This window comes from Vanellus vanellus (genome assembly GCF_965231255.1).
Source record: "Vanellus vanellus genome assembly, chromosome: 5".
Classification (NCBI taxonomy): Eukaryota; Metazoa; Chordata; class Aves; order Charadriiformes; family Charadriidae; genus Vanellus; species Vanellus vanellus.
Genome location: NC_138910.1, coordinates 12,209,152 through 12,225,162, shown reverse-complemented (window position 1 = coordinate 12,225,162; position 16,011 = coordinate 12,209,152). Strand labels below are relative to the sequence as shown.

General features: G+C 40.8%; 1 protein-coding gene across 4 annotated transcripts in view; it reads left to right on the top strand.

The window, feature by feature from the left end:
• The window catches only part of KALRN (kalirin RhoGEF kinase), a gene marked incomplete at its 5' end in the record, with an annotated part of 529,922 nt that overhangs the window by 259,099 nt on the left and 254,812 nt on the right, over window positions 1-16,011 (top strand). For all 4 annotated transcript variants that reach the window (XM_082483615.1, XM_082483616.1, XM_082483614.1 and 1 more), the window contains one exon: window positions 389-619. In XM_082483615.1, coding sequence (XP_082339741.1) covers window positions 389-619 — 231 coding nt within the window. The remainder of the gene's footprint in view (window positions 1-388; window positions 620-16,011) is intronic.

The following is a 16,011-nucleotide window of genomic DNA, read 5'->3' as shown; positions in this document are numbered from 1 at the left end:
TGCCATCTGTGGTTTTCTTAAAATGCCACCTCCTCACAAAAATAGGCCTGCTATAGCAAATGCCACCTGTCATCAGCTACTATATGTCAAGGCTCTTCAGTGCCCAAGTGTCAGAACGTGATATAGTCTTGGGATCTCTGTATCTCTGTCTTTATGTCTGCAGTCCCAGCAGTGCGGTATCTGTGCTCCTGCTGAGTGACACAGCAGGCCCACTAGGAAGCAAAGGCAAGTGCTGAATGTGTAAGTACAAGCCAAAAAGAAATGTTATGACGTCTTTCTTCCTTTTTGACTAAAATAAGGGAAAAACCCGGGGGAAAGAGAATCAGCTAGACTAGCTATTGGATGTTTAAGTGTCAGTGCAGTGAAGTAGACCTGTTTCTTCACTCAGGTGAGCCAGGACGGAAAAGCCTTGCTGGATGTCCTACAGCGTCCCTTGAGCCCTGGGAATTCTGAATCCCTCACTGCTACTGCAAACTACTCCAAGGCTGTTCACCAGGTGTTGGACGTGGTACATGAAGTCTTGCATCACCAGCGGCGCCTAGAGAGCATCTGGCAACACAGAAAGGTCCGGCTACATCAACGGCTGCAGCTCTGCGTTTTCCAGCAGGATGTTCAGCAGGTAATATCATTACTAAGGGAGATAAAGAATGGTCCTTTCTTTGCAGCCACAAAGGCTGTTTGGTGATTCATCTAGAGAATATTGCCATAACCAAAATTTCACACACAGCTCTATGCTAGAAATACGCTAAAGTCCTAATGTGCCTTTCAGTACCTCTTGGTTTCATGTTGGAAAACATCAATCAGTACATTGATTATTGATCAGTCCATTCCCCACAAGAATGTGACAATATTGTCAGTGGTTAACTTTTCACAAGTGAGCAATTAGCTGTAGGTACTCTACTGTTCTTGAGAAAATGAAATTAATAGAAAAAAGAATTTTGAGTGTAAAAAGCAATTGAACTGTGATGTATTTCACGTTCCTACGTGGAAACAATACAGATACAGACCTTTTAGTGGTGGTGCTTAGATGATCTTTGCATTATTGCCATTTATATAGTCCACATACCAGTGCGATGAGTTTGCTGGCTCAAATGAACCGCACACCCCAATGTCCAGAGCCCACCTCACAGAAATACAGTTTATACAGTACAGGCTCACCTCTGAGAACTCATCCTCTAGGTGAATAACTTTTCTGTCCTGAAGGAATCCATTTGAATACCAGCGCAACAAGGTAGCTGACAGTAAGTATGAGATGCCATGGTTGTAGCTGCCAAATATGCAAGCACAATCAACAGATGTTACAGGACTCTGCTCACTCAGGATGGTGTGGTTTGTTTAAGGGTCCCATTACAGCCCGAAGCAGATGTTGGTAGCAATATGGTACTTGCTTTAAATGAAGAGGCTGAATGCTCTAATCATGTTTATGGAGCATTCTAGTGTCCCTGGGGTTCTTTATGTCATTGCCTTCCTCCAAGTGAAAAATGAGGTGGAAATGGAGCGACAAAGCTGTCACAGGCAAAATAGACATGAACCAGCAAGGGCAGGAGACAGGCGACTTTTATTCAACATGCAAATTTGTTGTCCTGTTAGTGCAACAGTTGAAGTGCACCAGCACAGACAGAACTGCAGCTGTAGACATCCTTTGCAAATATGTATGACCATTTCCTTGGCCGTTTTGAAAAGTTTGCCAGAACTTCTACCTGCTCAGTTTTTCCTATAAAACCACACAAATATTCATGCCATATGTAACAGATGTTTAATTTAAGCAATTTCATTTTCATTACGTGTCAGCAAATATACTGCATGGTAATGAAATTCATAAGCTATATATTAAATAGAGCATGTACTTGGAATTTATTTAGAATACTCTCTGCAAACTATATGAAGGTTGACATACTATCTTAATACAATTTTGGGGTTAAAATCTCAAAAATCAGGGGTTGTAAATTCTAAGGTTATTATGCTTTTTCCATTTGTGCTATATAATTTCAATAAGAATCACCCTAGGGTGATTTACACTTCAATCCTTCCAACCCGAAACTTTCTCTCTTACGTCTTCTGAAATCAGTAGAAGTGTTTATGAGGTTCATTCATGAAACCCATTCAGACTTTTACTTCCCACATATGCAAGGCAATGATGCTGTGTCACTGGTTTTCAAAAGGAACGGGTCTTTTGTACATACTGTGGCTTTTGGTGAGAGGAAAAGAAACAAGCAGTAAGTCACTGGAGTACAATCACTTTAGAGAGCATCACTCTGTGTGAGTTCTGTTGGCAGCAATCTTTCCAAATTTTTCTTTTAATGGGTAGCTATTATTTGAGAAGCAATAACTTAATGACAGACGTGTTTCTGTCCTAGCACACACTTCCTGGAGGCATCTCTTTGTCCTACTTGGAAAGTGGAGAGGAAGAGATGAATCATTCTGTTCACTAAACATCTGTACTATTCAAGATAAATGCTTTGTAACTCATAAATGAAATTATCAGCCAAACAGAAATATGAAGTGTAAATTCCAAGAGGAGAAGGAAGATATCTGAGTATGTTGATGGTGGGTTTTTTTAAGGTAATCAACTCCTATGTATCTATCGTGCAATTCCTATTATGCTTATTTTGTTAAGTGCCCATCAGTTGGCAGGTGAAGCTGTCTACTTGTATGTTGTCACTAATCATAATTAACATTCATCTATAATGATTTGTTTCCCTTGTCAAAATTTAATAACCTTTAACCAAGTTCTTCCTGGTTCAAGTCTAAAAAGAAAAGATGTGGGAGAACAAATCCTGGCAGGAGAGCCCTGAGTTTATTAAACTTCACTGTCTTCTAGATGAGTTATGATACAGAGTAGTTTCTCTAAGGAAGGTGCTCCTCTTCCCTTTCCATCCAGCTCAAACTTAAGCATGTTTTCACAGATGCAGTTTTCCCTGTCACGATGTGCCATGGGTCACCCTTTCCAGCTGTTGGCCAGTGCAGTAAAAATTCTGGTGAAAGATGATCTCCGTGTCAGAACTTGCACTCCCTCACTTGTTCATCTGTACCTTTCTGTTCATGTCAGCTGTTCTGCATTGATCTTGTCTTAAAAGCAGATGTGAATAGGGACAGGTTTTGTTATGTTGCATGTTCTTAATCCAGACTCCAGGTTTATTTTTCCATTAACGGCATGAATAGCTTTTGGTAAAGAGTCATCTCCAAGAAGAGATTCTTCTGAATCTTGGGAGATCAATTATTCCTCACCTAACTACTCTAGTTAGTCTTGCCAGAGTGATCAAGTATCTAGGCATACAATATCAAGTATTCTTAGTCAAGTCCTGCAAAACTGTTGAGCTGGATGAAGGCTTTTTGCAGGCCAAGTAAGTGCCTTTTGGACTGGATTTAAGAGTTAAGCTGTATTAAACAGGGCTTGTTCATATCATTCCTGCTCTATCCTGCACCATTTGCAAGGCCAGAGTACATGCTGTATACATTACTGGCAGGTGAGGGCAATGTTCTCAGATAGCTTCCCACTGTCAAGGAGATGCTTTTGATTCTATCTGGGTTTCATTTTGAACTGCACAAGACCTAAAGACATTGAAAATGATGGATTAAAAGATATAAAAGTAATTTTTAGTCTGAGATAGAAAGTCAGGCATCCTTACAGTCATGTCATAACCAAAATACAAGTTGTGCTTTAGAAAAAAAAAAAGGTTAAATAAACACTGTGGATCGCCAAGTTACCATATTAATGGAAGAAATGTTATGCTATGAAATATCATTACAAGTAATCACTTCCTCACACCACCAGACATTTTACAAGATTATTTGCTATTACATCTATGTATTAATACAATTACATCAGTTTGCACATGTGAACCAAATAATGGTGTGCTAAGGACAATGAGTTACAAATATATAGCATTTTAAAGAAGGAAAGAAAATACATGGCGTGAAACTGCATTTGCAGCCTTCACAGGAAACAGAGCACCATTCACACAGAAGGGATAACAGATAAGACAATTTGTGAGCTGTTACGAGGCTCCACGCAGGCAGGAACTGACAAGGAACTCTTTTAACACCAAAAGTATTTAGGATGATTATAAAAATGTTGGGTTGCTGAGTGTGTAAAATACTTCATTGCTTCAGTTGTTTTTTAGAAGCTTTCTATCATTTCAGATAGGGAAGAGCTGCGCTATTTGACCCTTTTAGAACACAGTTGTGAGGAGGTGCTGAGATTCTGTCCTGCAAGGGGGAAAAAAAATCCCTTTGACATTCATATTGATATTCTGTAATCGCTGCAGATGCCTCAGCCCCTTTTTGTAGCTTTTCCTTTTTGCCCCTCCCAGCTCTGGGTCTTCCCCTTCTGCAGACTATTTACCAGCAAATTAACACCATTTCCATTTCTGTTGAGATTTGAAATGTTCTCATGTTGTCTCCAATTTCCACTGTTTTCCACTGTTACATCCTGAACAGCAACACTGTGAAGCAGCAAGGGCAGCATAAGGATTGTACCATGAGCAAATGTTACCAAGCAGCCTTAGAAATAGCTGAAGTTTATAATGTACCATTCTTCACCCCATTGCCTCTCCCGTCCCGTTTGTTTCATGTGGGCAAGAATTTTGCCTGAATTCTGTCACTTCATAAACTCATTCAAGTGAAGCTGTAAAGCCCGAAGCATATCTGTTAAAGTAGAAGGAAAATGGAGACCCATCAGATGCATTACTGAAATGGTCTATGCAAGTCTTGAACTTGGTATTTTAAAGCACTTTCATGGCACAATAGTCACACTGCTACTCTTATTCTGCAGGCTTCGTTCCTTCTCATGGAAATTCTCTGTCTTTCAATCATTTCCATACGTACACACCAACACTTAGCCTGACACAGGCAGCCTTTTTCTCCACAGATTCGCATGATTCTCTCAGGGTCACTGCTGGTGCCGCTTCCTTCTTGCTTCACTTTGGTTGAGATGGTTGCCTGTAAAGGAAGAGCTGGAAAACAGGTGGATGTAGAAGTACTGTGTGTGCTGGTGGAGTTTCTTGGCTATGTGCAAAGCCTTGAGTTATCTGCGGCGGCTCTGCATGGCAAAATGAAACAGGCCCCTCATGTCAGATGAAGACCAGTGGTAAACAGCACGTGCTAAGAAAGCTATGACTGTTGCCATATCAGCTGTAGTGATGTCTCAAATCCTCTTTGTATTGAAAGGGTCAAGCTAGACCAGTGTCAGGTTCACCTGGATTTCTCTAAATTTGTGGATCTGCATTCTGTTGGCTTGATGCCCAGATACATTAATGGACATAGCTTTGGTTTCCTCGTGTGGTTATCTGCCTCTGGTGATGGATAAAAAGGCCATGTGGCCATACTGATACCATTACATTTACCAGCTGCCATTGTTGTGGGAGACTGCAAAGTATTGCAGAGGAAAGGCTGTCTCTCTTCATAACCAAACACTTTAACTTGCAATGTGTCAGGCTTTTACTGCCCAAAAAAAACAGATCAGGGCATGATCCTGACATCACTTGTATGGATAAATGTCCTGCCAACATCTATCTGTCTCCATACAGTATCTGAGAATACTGAACACTTCATGTGATGCATGTGATCTACATAGTCCATTTGCGGAAGAATGCTAGGATATTTGAGGCAGTTCATGATTCATTTAGCTCTCACACAAGATTTTAGAGGATTAGGTCTGTACATCCCGCCCCCATGCACGCATCCTCTCAGTTGTTTTGATCCATTCAAGGCAATGAAGAGTTCTCCAAAATTCTGTAGTTTTCCCATTTGTCATAGTTTGTTTCAAAGACAGAAGAAATCAGACTATATATCTCCTTTTATGCTTTGTTTACAATAATACCTTCACTGGGTCTTGTAAAACAAGAGATTTATTTGTAAACCATAGCTAAGAATAAAGACATTAATACAAGTCAAGATTATGTTTGCTACCATATGACTTCAGCCACAGCACCCTACAAAAATACATCATACTCTGTGCGCCTTCTGAGCAGATTTAGCCTATAAATAGCTATCACTGACAGATCAGTAGCTAAAACATTACAATCCAAGGCATCCTAGAGAATTTTCACAGCCCCTTTGGTAAATTTATCAAGTAATGAGATGCACTTAATGCCTGCCACTTTTATGTTTACATTTTTAAAGTATTACTGCTGTACTTTCTCTGAGCTTAGAAGGTATATGTGACCTTACCAGCCATAAGGTTGAAGTATTACTTGATAGCGAGTAGAGGTTCTAACTATGGTTGTATTGTCCCCGAAAATTAATGAAAAAGGAACTCAGGAGTTAATACTGGTGAAACTACTTGGCAACCTTCTCCCCGTGGGATGTAACAGCAGAGAAAACAACCTTTTGTTATCTGTGACTGAGAGATAAATACCTCTGTTTTCGCTAATCCATCCTTCCAGCAATTGTTGAGGCCAGAGTGTCCACACCTGGTTTATTATCTGATACAAATATCTCACCACTCAATTCTGATTTACCATACCACATTTTTTCTGTATTGACCATACCACTTTTTTTCTGCATTGACCATACAACTTTTCCCTACATAGTTCTAAAGGACTAACTTAATAAGATGTGCATGTGTTTCCAAACCCACGTTATGTCCCTAACAGCCTCTTCTTTAGTACTTGTCCGCTTTATTATTTGTGCAGTAAAGGATGGTACGTTTGTAGTAAAAGGATTTTTTGTTTGTTTGTTTCCATCCACTCTTTGTCACAGACCATGCCAATAAAACTTCTTGGCAACTGCTTCTTTAGAGCAATTTTCATTCCATTCCTTTTGTTCCTGCCAAAGGAACTGGCACGTTTTCAGGCAATGGGAGTTTTGTGGCCCCACTCATCTTCTGAAGAGGACTAACAACTAACCAACACTGACACTGATTTGAAAGTAAAGTGATGGTATATTTGTGCTGATTAGTGTCCTGTAGATATTATAAAATGGATTAATAATGACGTGGCCATTTAAATAACACAAGGGTTGCTGAGTGACTTAGTTGCTTATTTTGAACTGTTAAAAAAGGACTGTCATTCCTTAATGCCATGCCCACAGTGGCATGGGATTGTGCAGGAGTTTCAGATTATTTCTACTGGCTATATACGTATATCTAAGCTCTGGTGCCAGCAGAGAAATAAGAGCTGCCTGCACAGCTATACAATCCCTACTACTCAATGACCAGATTGTGTTGGATTTGCCCCACAAGGCAATCGTGCTAGGAAGGAGAATATTGCATACATATTGCTTTAGTGTCTGGTGATTTTCTGTAGTTCCTTTAGCTTGCAAAGTCACAGGGCATTTATGGACAGTGTACTTAGGGTTGTCCAAACCAAGCAGGACAGGGTTCTGGGAAAAAGAACACAGCTGAAAGAAAGAACATGCCTTGTTCCTCTTTACCAGTGACTTTGGCATAGAAATCTGCCCTTCGAAGGACCACAGCACCATAGCTTCTCGAGTGAGGAACGCAAATACATGGCACTTTGAAATCTGAGCTTGTTCAGACAATGGCTGTTGGTATAGAGCTAGGCTTTGTGTTCCTCTCTGGGCAGTCACATTTCATTCTGCAACCAGTGTTCAGTGTGTGGTATAAGAACACCTCAGAGATGTCTCAGGCTATCAGCCTAAGAAATTAATTGCTTTAAATACTTCAAACTCATGTAAGAGGGAGTAAGCTCTGTTCTAGACTTCTGACAATGTCCTTTAATTATAGATCAGTATTATCTTGTATTTTTTGTGCCAAAATTCTTCACAAAGAACTACAGATTTAAATTATTACATTTTCATTTAATGATATTTATTCTGGAAATTCCTTAAGGGTTGCTGATTAACAATACTCTATCCTCTTCATAATTTGATTTAAAGTGTAACTTGAAATTATCTGGAAACAACCTTTGTGTCTTTCGTCCTCTATATAGTTATTAAGCCAAGCAGACAATTGTTCTTTGTGCTTTTAAAGAGTCAGTGATTAAAAAATAATAATGATCACTTTTTAATTTACACACAGAGCAGCAGTGCTAGGGATATCAACTTCAGGGGCCAGCTTCAGTTACCAACTAAAGTTTACTTAGCATTGATGTATGAGCAGTGCGAGAACACTTTGATGAGCTCCACAGCTGTCTTGGGAAATAGGATCTGAAGAAATCTGAACCAGCCAGCTTGATCTCTGAACCTATTGAAGTGAGAAGAGGAACTTAAAAAAAAAAAAAAAAAACAAAACCCCATTGTGCCCCAAAAAATGTTTTTCTTATTTAGAGCACTGTCTGTCCTTCAAGACCTAGTCCTTTCAGATGCTCTGTTTTGCTATTTCCTGTACTGCAAATGTTTGGATTCTTACTGAGAGCTTAGGAACCTCTAAGAAGGCCTTCTGAAAACCCTCTGGATTCCTACTGACTCTTTCAGGTTTTGGATCTACCTCATAGTGGATGAAGAGGACATAATTCATAGTATGAAGAAATGGAGAAGGTGATATAAAGATACAGTTAGTTCTCTGTAGGTAGGTGCAACTATCCACAGTCTGGATTTACCCTGCCTATCTTTAGGAGTGTAATTGAATCATCCAAGTCAGGAGCCCAATGCATAGTCTCCTATTTTAGTCAACAGAGAGAGACGAGCATCTTCAGAGAGAGAATGACTCAGTCTGTCTAAGATCTGAATTGTACCCTGGATACTTCCCTCTCTTACTGTTGACTGTCAGGGAAATAATGATAAGGTAGTGTCTTCAGACAGGATCTTCAATTTATTACCTGATGTTGGGTGAGATGTATTAGGATGGAAGAGCCCAATCCTGTGTAGTGCGGAGCACCTCTAGCCATCATGCCAGGCCACTCAGTGCCTTTCTGACCCAGCATGTGCTTTGCAGCAAAGTGCAAGGAACTCAGTCCTAAGCAAACCGCTGAAATTTGCTGTTGTGCTTAAGCAGACTCGTCCTCCTTATATAGCATATCCTCGTTGTCTATTTCTATCCCAGGATTGTTTGTGTGTCAGCATCCCTGAAAAGATGATGTGTAGTTCATTGTTTTTGAAAGGAATCGTTGGCTCTCATTGTGGTGGCAAAGGAGGAGAAAGAATCAGGCTTGTCTGTTACTGATTAGGCCTACAAAAATAGTAGGGCTGCAGTGGTGAAGGAAGAGAAATAAAGTAGATTTTTCTCCAGAAATATGTATATTTTTGAAAGCAGTTGCTAGAATGAGTAATCGTCACCAAGGACATGGAGAAAAATAAGGTCTCTGAATAAACGTAGGCTGGAATGCCAGACTTTTTCCCCTGTAACTTTAAGAAGTAACAATAACAGTAGTACTTCTTGCTTATTGTAGTTTCTTTCATCTTAGCATTACGGGTTTTCTAAAAGGTTGATGTTGAATGACTTGCCAAAAGTCACTGAAAGCTTCATGACTAGAACTCTTCATGTCAGGATGTCTGATTCACAAATCCCTGCTCTAAACCCTCAAAGTCATTGCTGCTCTGGTTTTACCCCTTATGAAAAGGTCTCATAGGGCTTATTGGGACTATCTAAAAATGAAATAAGGGTCAGTTTTGCTAAGAAATAAATATGCTATTTTAGGCATTGGTTTAGGAATCCAAAATAGTCATTCTTTTCTACTCCGTTTGTTTCCCTTGATCTTTCCTCCCAATTATCTCCTCACATGGCCTTCCAGCTTTTTCATGATCCTGCCTGCCACTCAGAGTGATCAATCCTCTTTCATGCTGCTTTTGACTGATGGCCAACAAAAGGTATTTTCATTAAAGTGAGAAAAAACCTAGCCAGACAACAAGAAGGCTAATGATAGCTAGTTCCTAAAGTACAACTGTAACAATTTCACCGTGTTTTCCCCCATGGAGCAGCTGTTCAGCCAGCTGGTTACTTTCCCCCTCTAGTAATGAATTGCACTCATGATTTGAGATTATTATGTCTTGCTGGGTAGCAAGGCCCAATTTAGATTAAGCTGATCTGGCACCATGACCTGATTCTGCTAGCTGCTCTTCGCCAAGCTATGTATTCCCGCTAGCTCTTTTCCTTCTAGGAGCTCTACCTTACCCTACGCGACAAACTAGTTACTAACTCTGCTCCACCCAGCTCGGCTCTGCAGCAGCTCTTTGCTCTCTTAGCATCTTGTTTGCTGTGCCTTGTTTCAGTAGCTGCCCTACCTAACCAACGTGACTGAAGACTTCTGGTATTTCTGTCCTTGGGAGAGAGGTTGTGAACTATTTAGAACAAAACACAGTGTTTTAGCTCACAGGAGACTTTTAAGCAACTTCTTTTGTTTCATATTCCTCAGAGGGAACTCTCACACAAAGCTTCTTGCTTGTTTTTAAAGTTGTAATCTTTGGATTGTAGTTCTGGAAGCTATTGCTTAGGCTCTGGTGACCCTTCAGGCACATTTAGACAGAGCTGGTTGGCTCAAACTCCTGCATACTCTTACAGCTATAAACTTTCTTTTATGTTACGCTATAGTTCCCTTTTAACAAAAATGTCCTTCAAATGTAAAAATATGCAAAACAAACATATTTCAGGCCTGTCCGTTGGTCTTTTACCTTTCCCCTCCCTTTGTTTTGATAGTTCTTCACTTGTTGTTTCTTTCCTGCCTTTTGGATTTTTTTGGATGGGACGTGTGTTGAGGGATGGAGAAAATTACTTTTATTTTTGGCTTCAGCAACATTCAAAACATTCTGACCTTGAGACAGTTCCTTTCCCAAATAAGGAGGAAAAGTTGGGGTGGGGAACCACAAAATGAAACTTTTTTTTTTTAAATTTCCCTCTCCCTCCAGCATAAAGTAACTTTAAACAATCAAAATGTATTTTGGGGTATTGTTTCTGCTTTCTTACCTCCTCAGGTTTTCAAAGTGCATAAGGTGTCGGGAAACCAGAAGAGAAAGAAGTTCAGGATGAGGGGATGACATATTCTGGGAGCCACCAAGCTAGGAGAAAAACATAAGAAATAAAGCAGGTTTTCACAGAAAACTGCATTTTGGAGGAAATTGAACTTTTCACTGAAAAGGTGATCTTAGGGGAAGTCCCCAACCAATTCTGCCCCTCACTCTGCCCATGACTCTTGCTCCTGGAGTCTTTTAGGGGGCTCTTCTCTCTTGAACAGCTCAAGGTTGTTCCCTGCTGAAAGGGCTTTTCATAAGTCTGGTCCTGATTGTGCATATATCCTAGTTTATTACTGCATTGTTTCTACCAGTCTGCCAGGGGACTCGGGGCTCAGCATCCATTTGTTTGCCTCCGCACAAACAGCTTCTCATTGCCATTATCCACGGCCTCCTTTGGTGAATCTGCAAGGTCATTGGCCTTTCACCCTTCAAAATCCTCACAGGATCCATTTCTGCTGTCACATGTAGAAGAAATCAGCCATACAGTTATGGGTAGCTTACACAGTGATTGAAACGTCCTGCGCTTTTTATTTCAGCTCTGCTGTGTCTTGCATACTGAGCGCCTAGCTCAGCATGGGGTCTCTAAGTTACACGCAAAGCTTCTCACACAACACAGCAACTTAGCCCTTTCCCCACTTATCTGCGGCCTTCAGACACCATGTGTAAAGCACAGCTGGCTTGCCTAAACAGTGACTGACGGACAAGCGGTGCAAGCAGTAGAGATGCTGCAGTGGCCCTACAGCAAAAGAAATGCTGTGGTGCAGGTTTGAATCACTGGGCAGGACCCAGTGGCAGAGGAACCCTGCCAGGAGGTCAAACTCAGCCTTGCACTGCATTCTGTTCTCCCTGCGTGCAGCCTGAGACATAGAGTATCTTAAACTGTGGGCTAAAATGTTTGAGACATCAGGCTATTTATTTAAAAGACAAAGAAGAGATCCTAGAAAACTCCCTGATGGAGAACAGCCACTCCTGACGTTCAGGGCACTTCTTTCATCCTTGTTCTCCTACTTCTCCTTCCCCACGTGGTTTACACTTTCATATTTTGCCTCTAGTCTCAAATCAGGTCAGAACCCCATGAGGGAAAGGTTATGGCATGATGCTAAGGTGCTGGCATGATGCTAAGCCCCAAGGGGCTCTGACCCTGGCAGGGGTGTTTACGACTACTGCAGCATTGTCCCATCCTGGTGAGTTTTTCTGTTACTGGGATGAGACTATGTACCAAGACCCATTTGTGCCAGTTGGAATTTGTTCTCTTACTAAACCTGTCTTCGCTGTCTGCTGTGATTATAAGCCTTGTTAAACCAAGTTGATGAAATCATCTGCTCCCAACAGTAACCTAAAGCAGTGCTTTATTTAATATCCTGGTCAATCGGCAGTTTTCTCTGGTGAAGCAGACAGCTCAAGCACAGTGGGGAGTGCCTATAGGGCGCCTGGAGCATAGTGCTTGCATTAAAGACTACTCTGTTGTAAGGCTCATCCTTGCTTTATCGGTCTTTTCTAATTGTTAATTGCCTTTAAACATCTTGTTTAGACTAGAAACAGTTTAGGTGGGTTGATACTTTCAAAATGTAGACGGTACTGTCTTAATTAATGTCTAAATTAGGAGAGCAGTCTCAGGTTAGTACAGTGGTAGCAGTTCCAGACAGAGACCCAGAGGACTGAAATTAGGAGCCAGTCATCTAGGTCGCTCTTTTCCTATTGAGTAGATGAGGAGCCTATTTTCCAAGGTAGGTGCCTATCTGATTTACCATTATACTATTATTCTTCTGCCTACACTAGCACAGTTGTGCTCTGGTTACAACTGGAGCTGAAAGAACACATAGTAAATGTATTTTGGTTTTTGTTTTTCGTTTTGTTTTTTCCTGAGTGTTTAGTGGTTACCACTGAACATTTAAGGGTAGCAGTACCAATACCATTATCTTAGTCTGACATTTATCTGTCAGTGGATTTCTTCCTTCGTTTTACAGGCAGGCAAACTGAGGCACTGAAAGGGGCCATAAAGCAGAGCAGGGTTACAACTGTGAAGATCAGTCCTGTTTTTTCCTGACTCTTTATCCTCTTTCTATTAGTTTTGTTTTGTTTCCTCTCTTGAAGCCTGTAGGCACATCTGTCACTAGCAGGGTTAAAACCAATTGCTCTATTTACATACTTGAGGATAATGTACTTTTCTAAAGAGTTCATGTAGCTCCTTTTTTCCCTCCTGTGTACTTGTTGTATTTCTTGGGGATCTTTTACATTTTGGACAGTCTCACTGAGAAAAAAAAATATGAAGAAAACACATGCAAGGAAAATACTTCACATGCCAAAAAAAGCCACACTTTCAAATGCACAAATTTCTCTTTGGGATCAGAATGGTTTTCTCACAAACATGAAAATCAGCACTGTGATGCTGTGTTCACAAACATGAAAATTAGCTGTGATGATAGCTCTCATTAGTCACAACTTGGAGGTCAACACCTTAGAAGTCTAAATCAGAGCTTCCAATCAGAAATCTAAATCAGCTGGCTCCTGCAGGTGTCTCTACTATGAGGTCTGCAAATGCTGTTTTTCTGTTGGTTTGATGCCAGAGAAGCAAAATAGAGTTACTAGAGGTAGGAGGAAACACAAGATGCTAAATAATTATTTGAGGAATTAAAAAAGCCCCTAGTACCCATGGCCACAGCATAGTCTGAGTACTGTTAACTTGGCATACAAGAGATTTCTAATAATTAGGCTATTGTTTCATGTGTTGGTGCTTAAGAGCTGTAGAGAACTCCTACTTCAGGGCACATGAGGAAGAAGGTGGGCCAGACATTGAGTGTGCTTAGGTATTTCTCTTCCTGGGAGCTCCAGAGCATAAGCTAAAGTGGGAACCATAGTGGAAAGCAAAAGGGGGGTTTACCTGAGCGAAAAACCAAGAGCTTTTCAGGTCGCCTTTGCTTCAACCCCCACTCTGCCTAGGACAATGTTCTTCCCATCCTCTTGAGCTGTGAGAGACCTGGGACATTCTTTCAGAAAACTCTGATTACATCTAAGCAAAGAGCCCAGAACTGGGGGGAGCCAGACCTAAGGCTGGAGCCCTGATTTACCCTGTGAAACTCACCTGCAAGGGCAAACATGGGATGAGAAATGGAGACCTGGGGAAAGCGTATTAGCCTCAGAAGGAGCAAAATCACTGTTCTAACTACTGCTACAGACAGCAACAACGAAAATCTTCTATATGCCCAAAGTAAGAAAATATTTCTGTATTTGTGAATATTACCATTGATAAGAGACTGACAGATATGATTAGTTGTATTGCAAATTCATCACATTACAGTTAAGTGCCAGGTAGGATTCCTGAGCATTGGAAAAAAGACACAACCAATAACACCAGCAGCATAACTGCAAAAGAAATAATCTGCCTGCCAACCTTGAGAAGCCTCATGCAGAGCACAGCAGCATCTTTCTATGCTGATGCAGAGCACATTTTCTGTGTCTTGTACAGAAAGAACATGCACAAATGAGGTTATTTATAGCTTCTCCTCCCACACACAGCTTTGAAACTTGGTCTAAAAGAAGTTTAGCATTTAAAGAATACAACAGTTTTTTTAACCTGAAGATTTTTTTTTCTTTTTTTGATTTCCTTTAAAAACAATATTCTGGGAACATTAGTAACAATCCAAGCATTAAGGAAGAAACATTAGTTCTTCATTTGGCTGTCTATTGTTCTCTTACTTGGAATGTTTTTAGAGAGGCAGTTGCCAAATTTTATCAAGTAAAACATTTAATAAAGAAAATGAAAGATAAGTGGGATACATTTGATGAATGGGAACTTTACCAAAGGAAAGCAATGTTAAGTTGAAAGAAGTTTTTTCTCAGGGTAAGAGAGCATGTGTGTTCCTCCTCCCTCTTGAGGAGCTTGCGTCCCAGATGACAGCATTTAGTGAAGGAGCAGGTTGGGCCTGCATGACCTCAGCCAATGCTCAGAGGAAATGGGCAAATACTGCTCTCATGATGCCCAGCCTACACTTGCCCAACTCTGCCAGAGCCATGAATTGAACATCTTGTTCCCAAGAGAGTGACATGACTAAACCCTGCATCTCTCTAGGGCTGGGATCAGCTCTTTTCTTTACATGAAGTGAAGGTCGATGGACCAGAACATGTCATATTCTCACTCTTCTCCAAATGCATATCAGTTTTAAACCATCGTAATAGGTTTATAGATGTGAAAAACTGTACAAGTACATAATAGCCACCTGCAGAAAGGAGACGAGGTTATTTTTGCCATATAAGCTTGTGAAAAGGTAAGGAGTTAAGTTGGAGCAGCTGTGTGGGAGACCACGCGCACCTCATCATGGCATGGAGTGAGCAGCCATGTTGGGAAGCATATCTAGGAGTGGGCAAGAGTATTTGCCACTATTGTACAGGTCTCTAGGTCTACAGTAATGTGAAAACTCTTGGAGGAGGGTGAGGAATGGAAGAGCAATGCTACTGCAAGCTAAAGCCTGAATCAGCAAGTCCCCATGAACTTCTGAGACTCTGCTAGAAAACTTGAGAACAGTCTTGTTGGTGCTCAGGCCATTGCCATGGGAGATATTTTGGATGTCTTGACTTAGTCATACTGTTAATTTTGGACCCCTTTCACAACTAACTGTTTTTGCATACTTTTGCAATATAAGCTACTAAGAAAGGGGTAGCCAGAGGGAGTTGTTATTCTGTAGTGATTTCCACTGCAGAAGCTGTTGATGAACAAGGATCCTGCTGCAGGGACTGTCTTGTCTAGACAGACACCTACAGTCCTGTTTCCAATGGGCTTGTAGGGTATCTGTGGGTGCTGGAAGCACTGAGGAGTCTGAAGAGACTATATGCATGTATTTTTGCATATTGAGGACCTTTCTGACACCCTTCTAAATTGGTGGACCTACATATCTCAGTAGTTGTATGATTTAATCAGATATGTTCACTAGTATCAACTGTGCTTTTTAAGGCTTTCCCTACTGCAAAGAACGTGGATGTTCTGCTTTTGGCTGACTAGTGGGTTTTTTAACTACAGAGGTTAGATTTTTGTTGTTAAAATGAGAAATTGTGCAGAGGTGAAACTTTCACATAATGTCCAGAAAGCTCATAAAAACACCTACAATCTGATTTCACGGGGACTTCTTTTTTTGGTTGAATGTAGACAAGGGAATAAAGGAAGTTTCT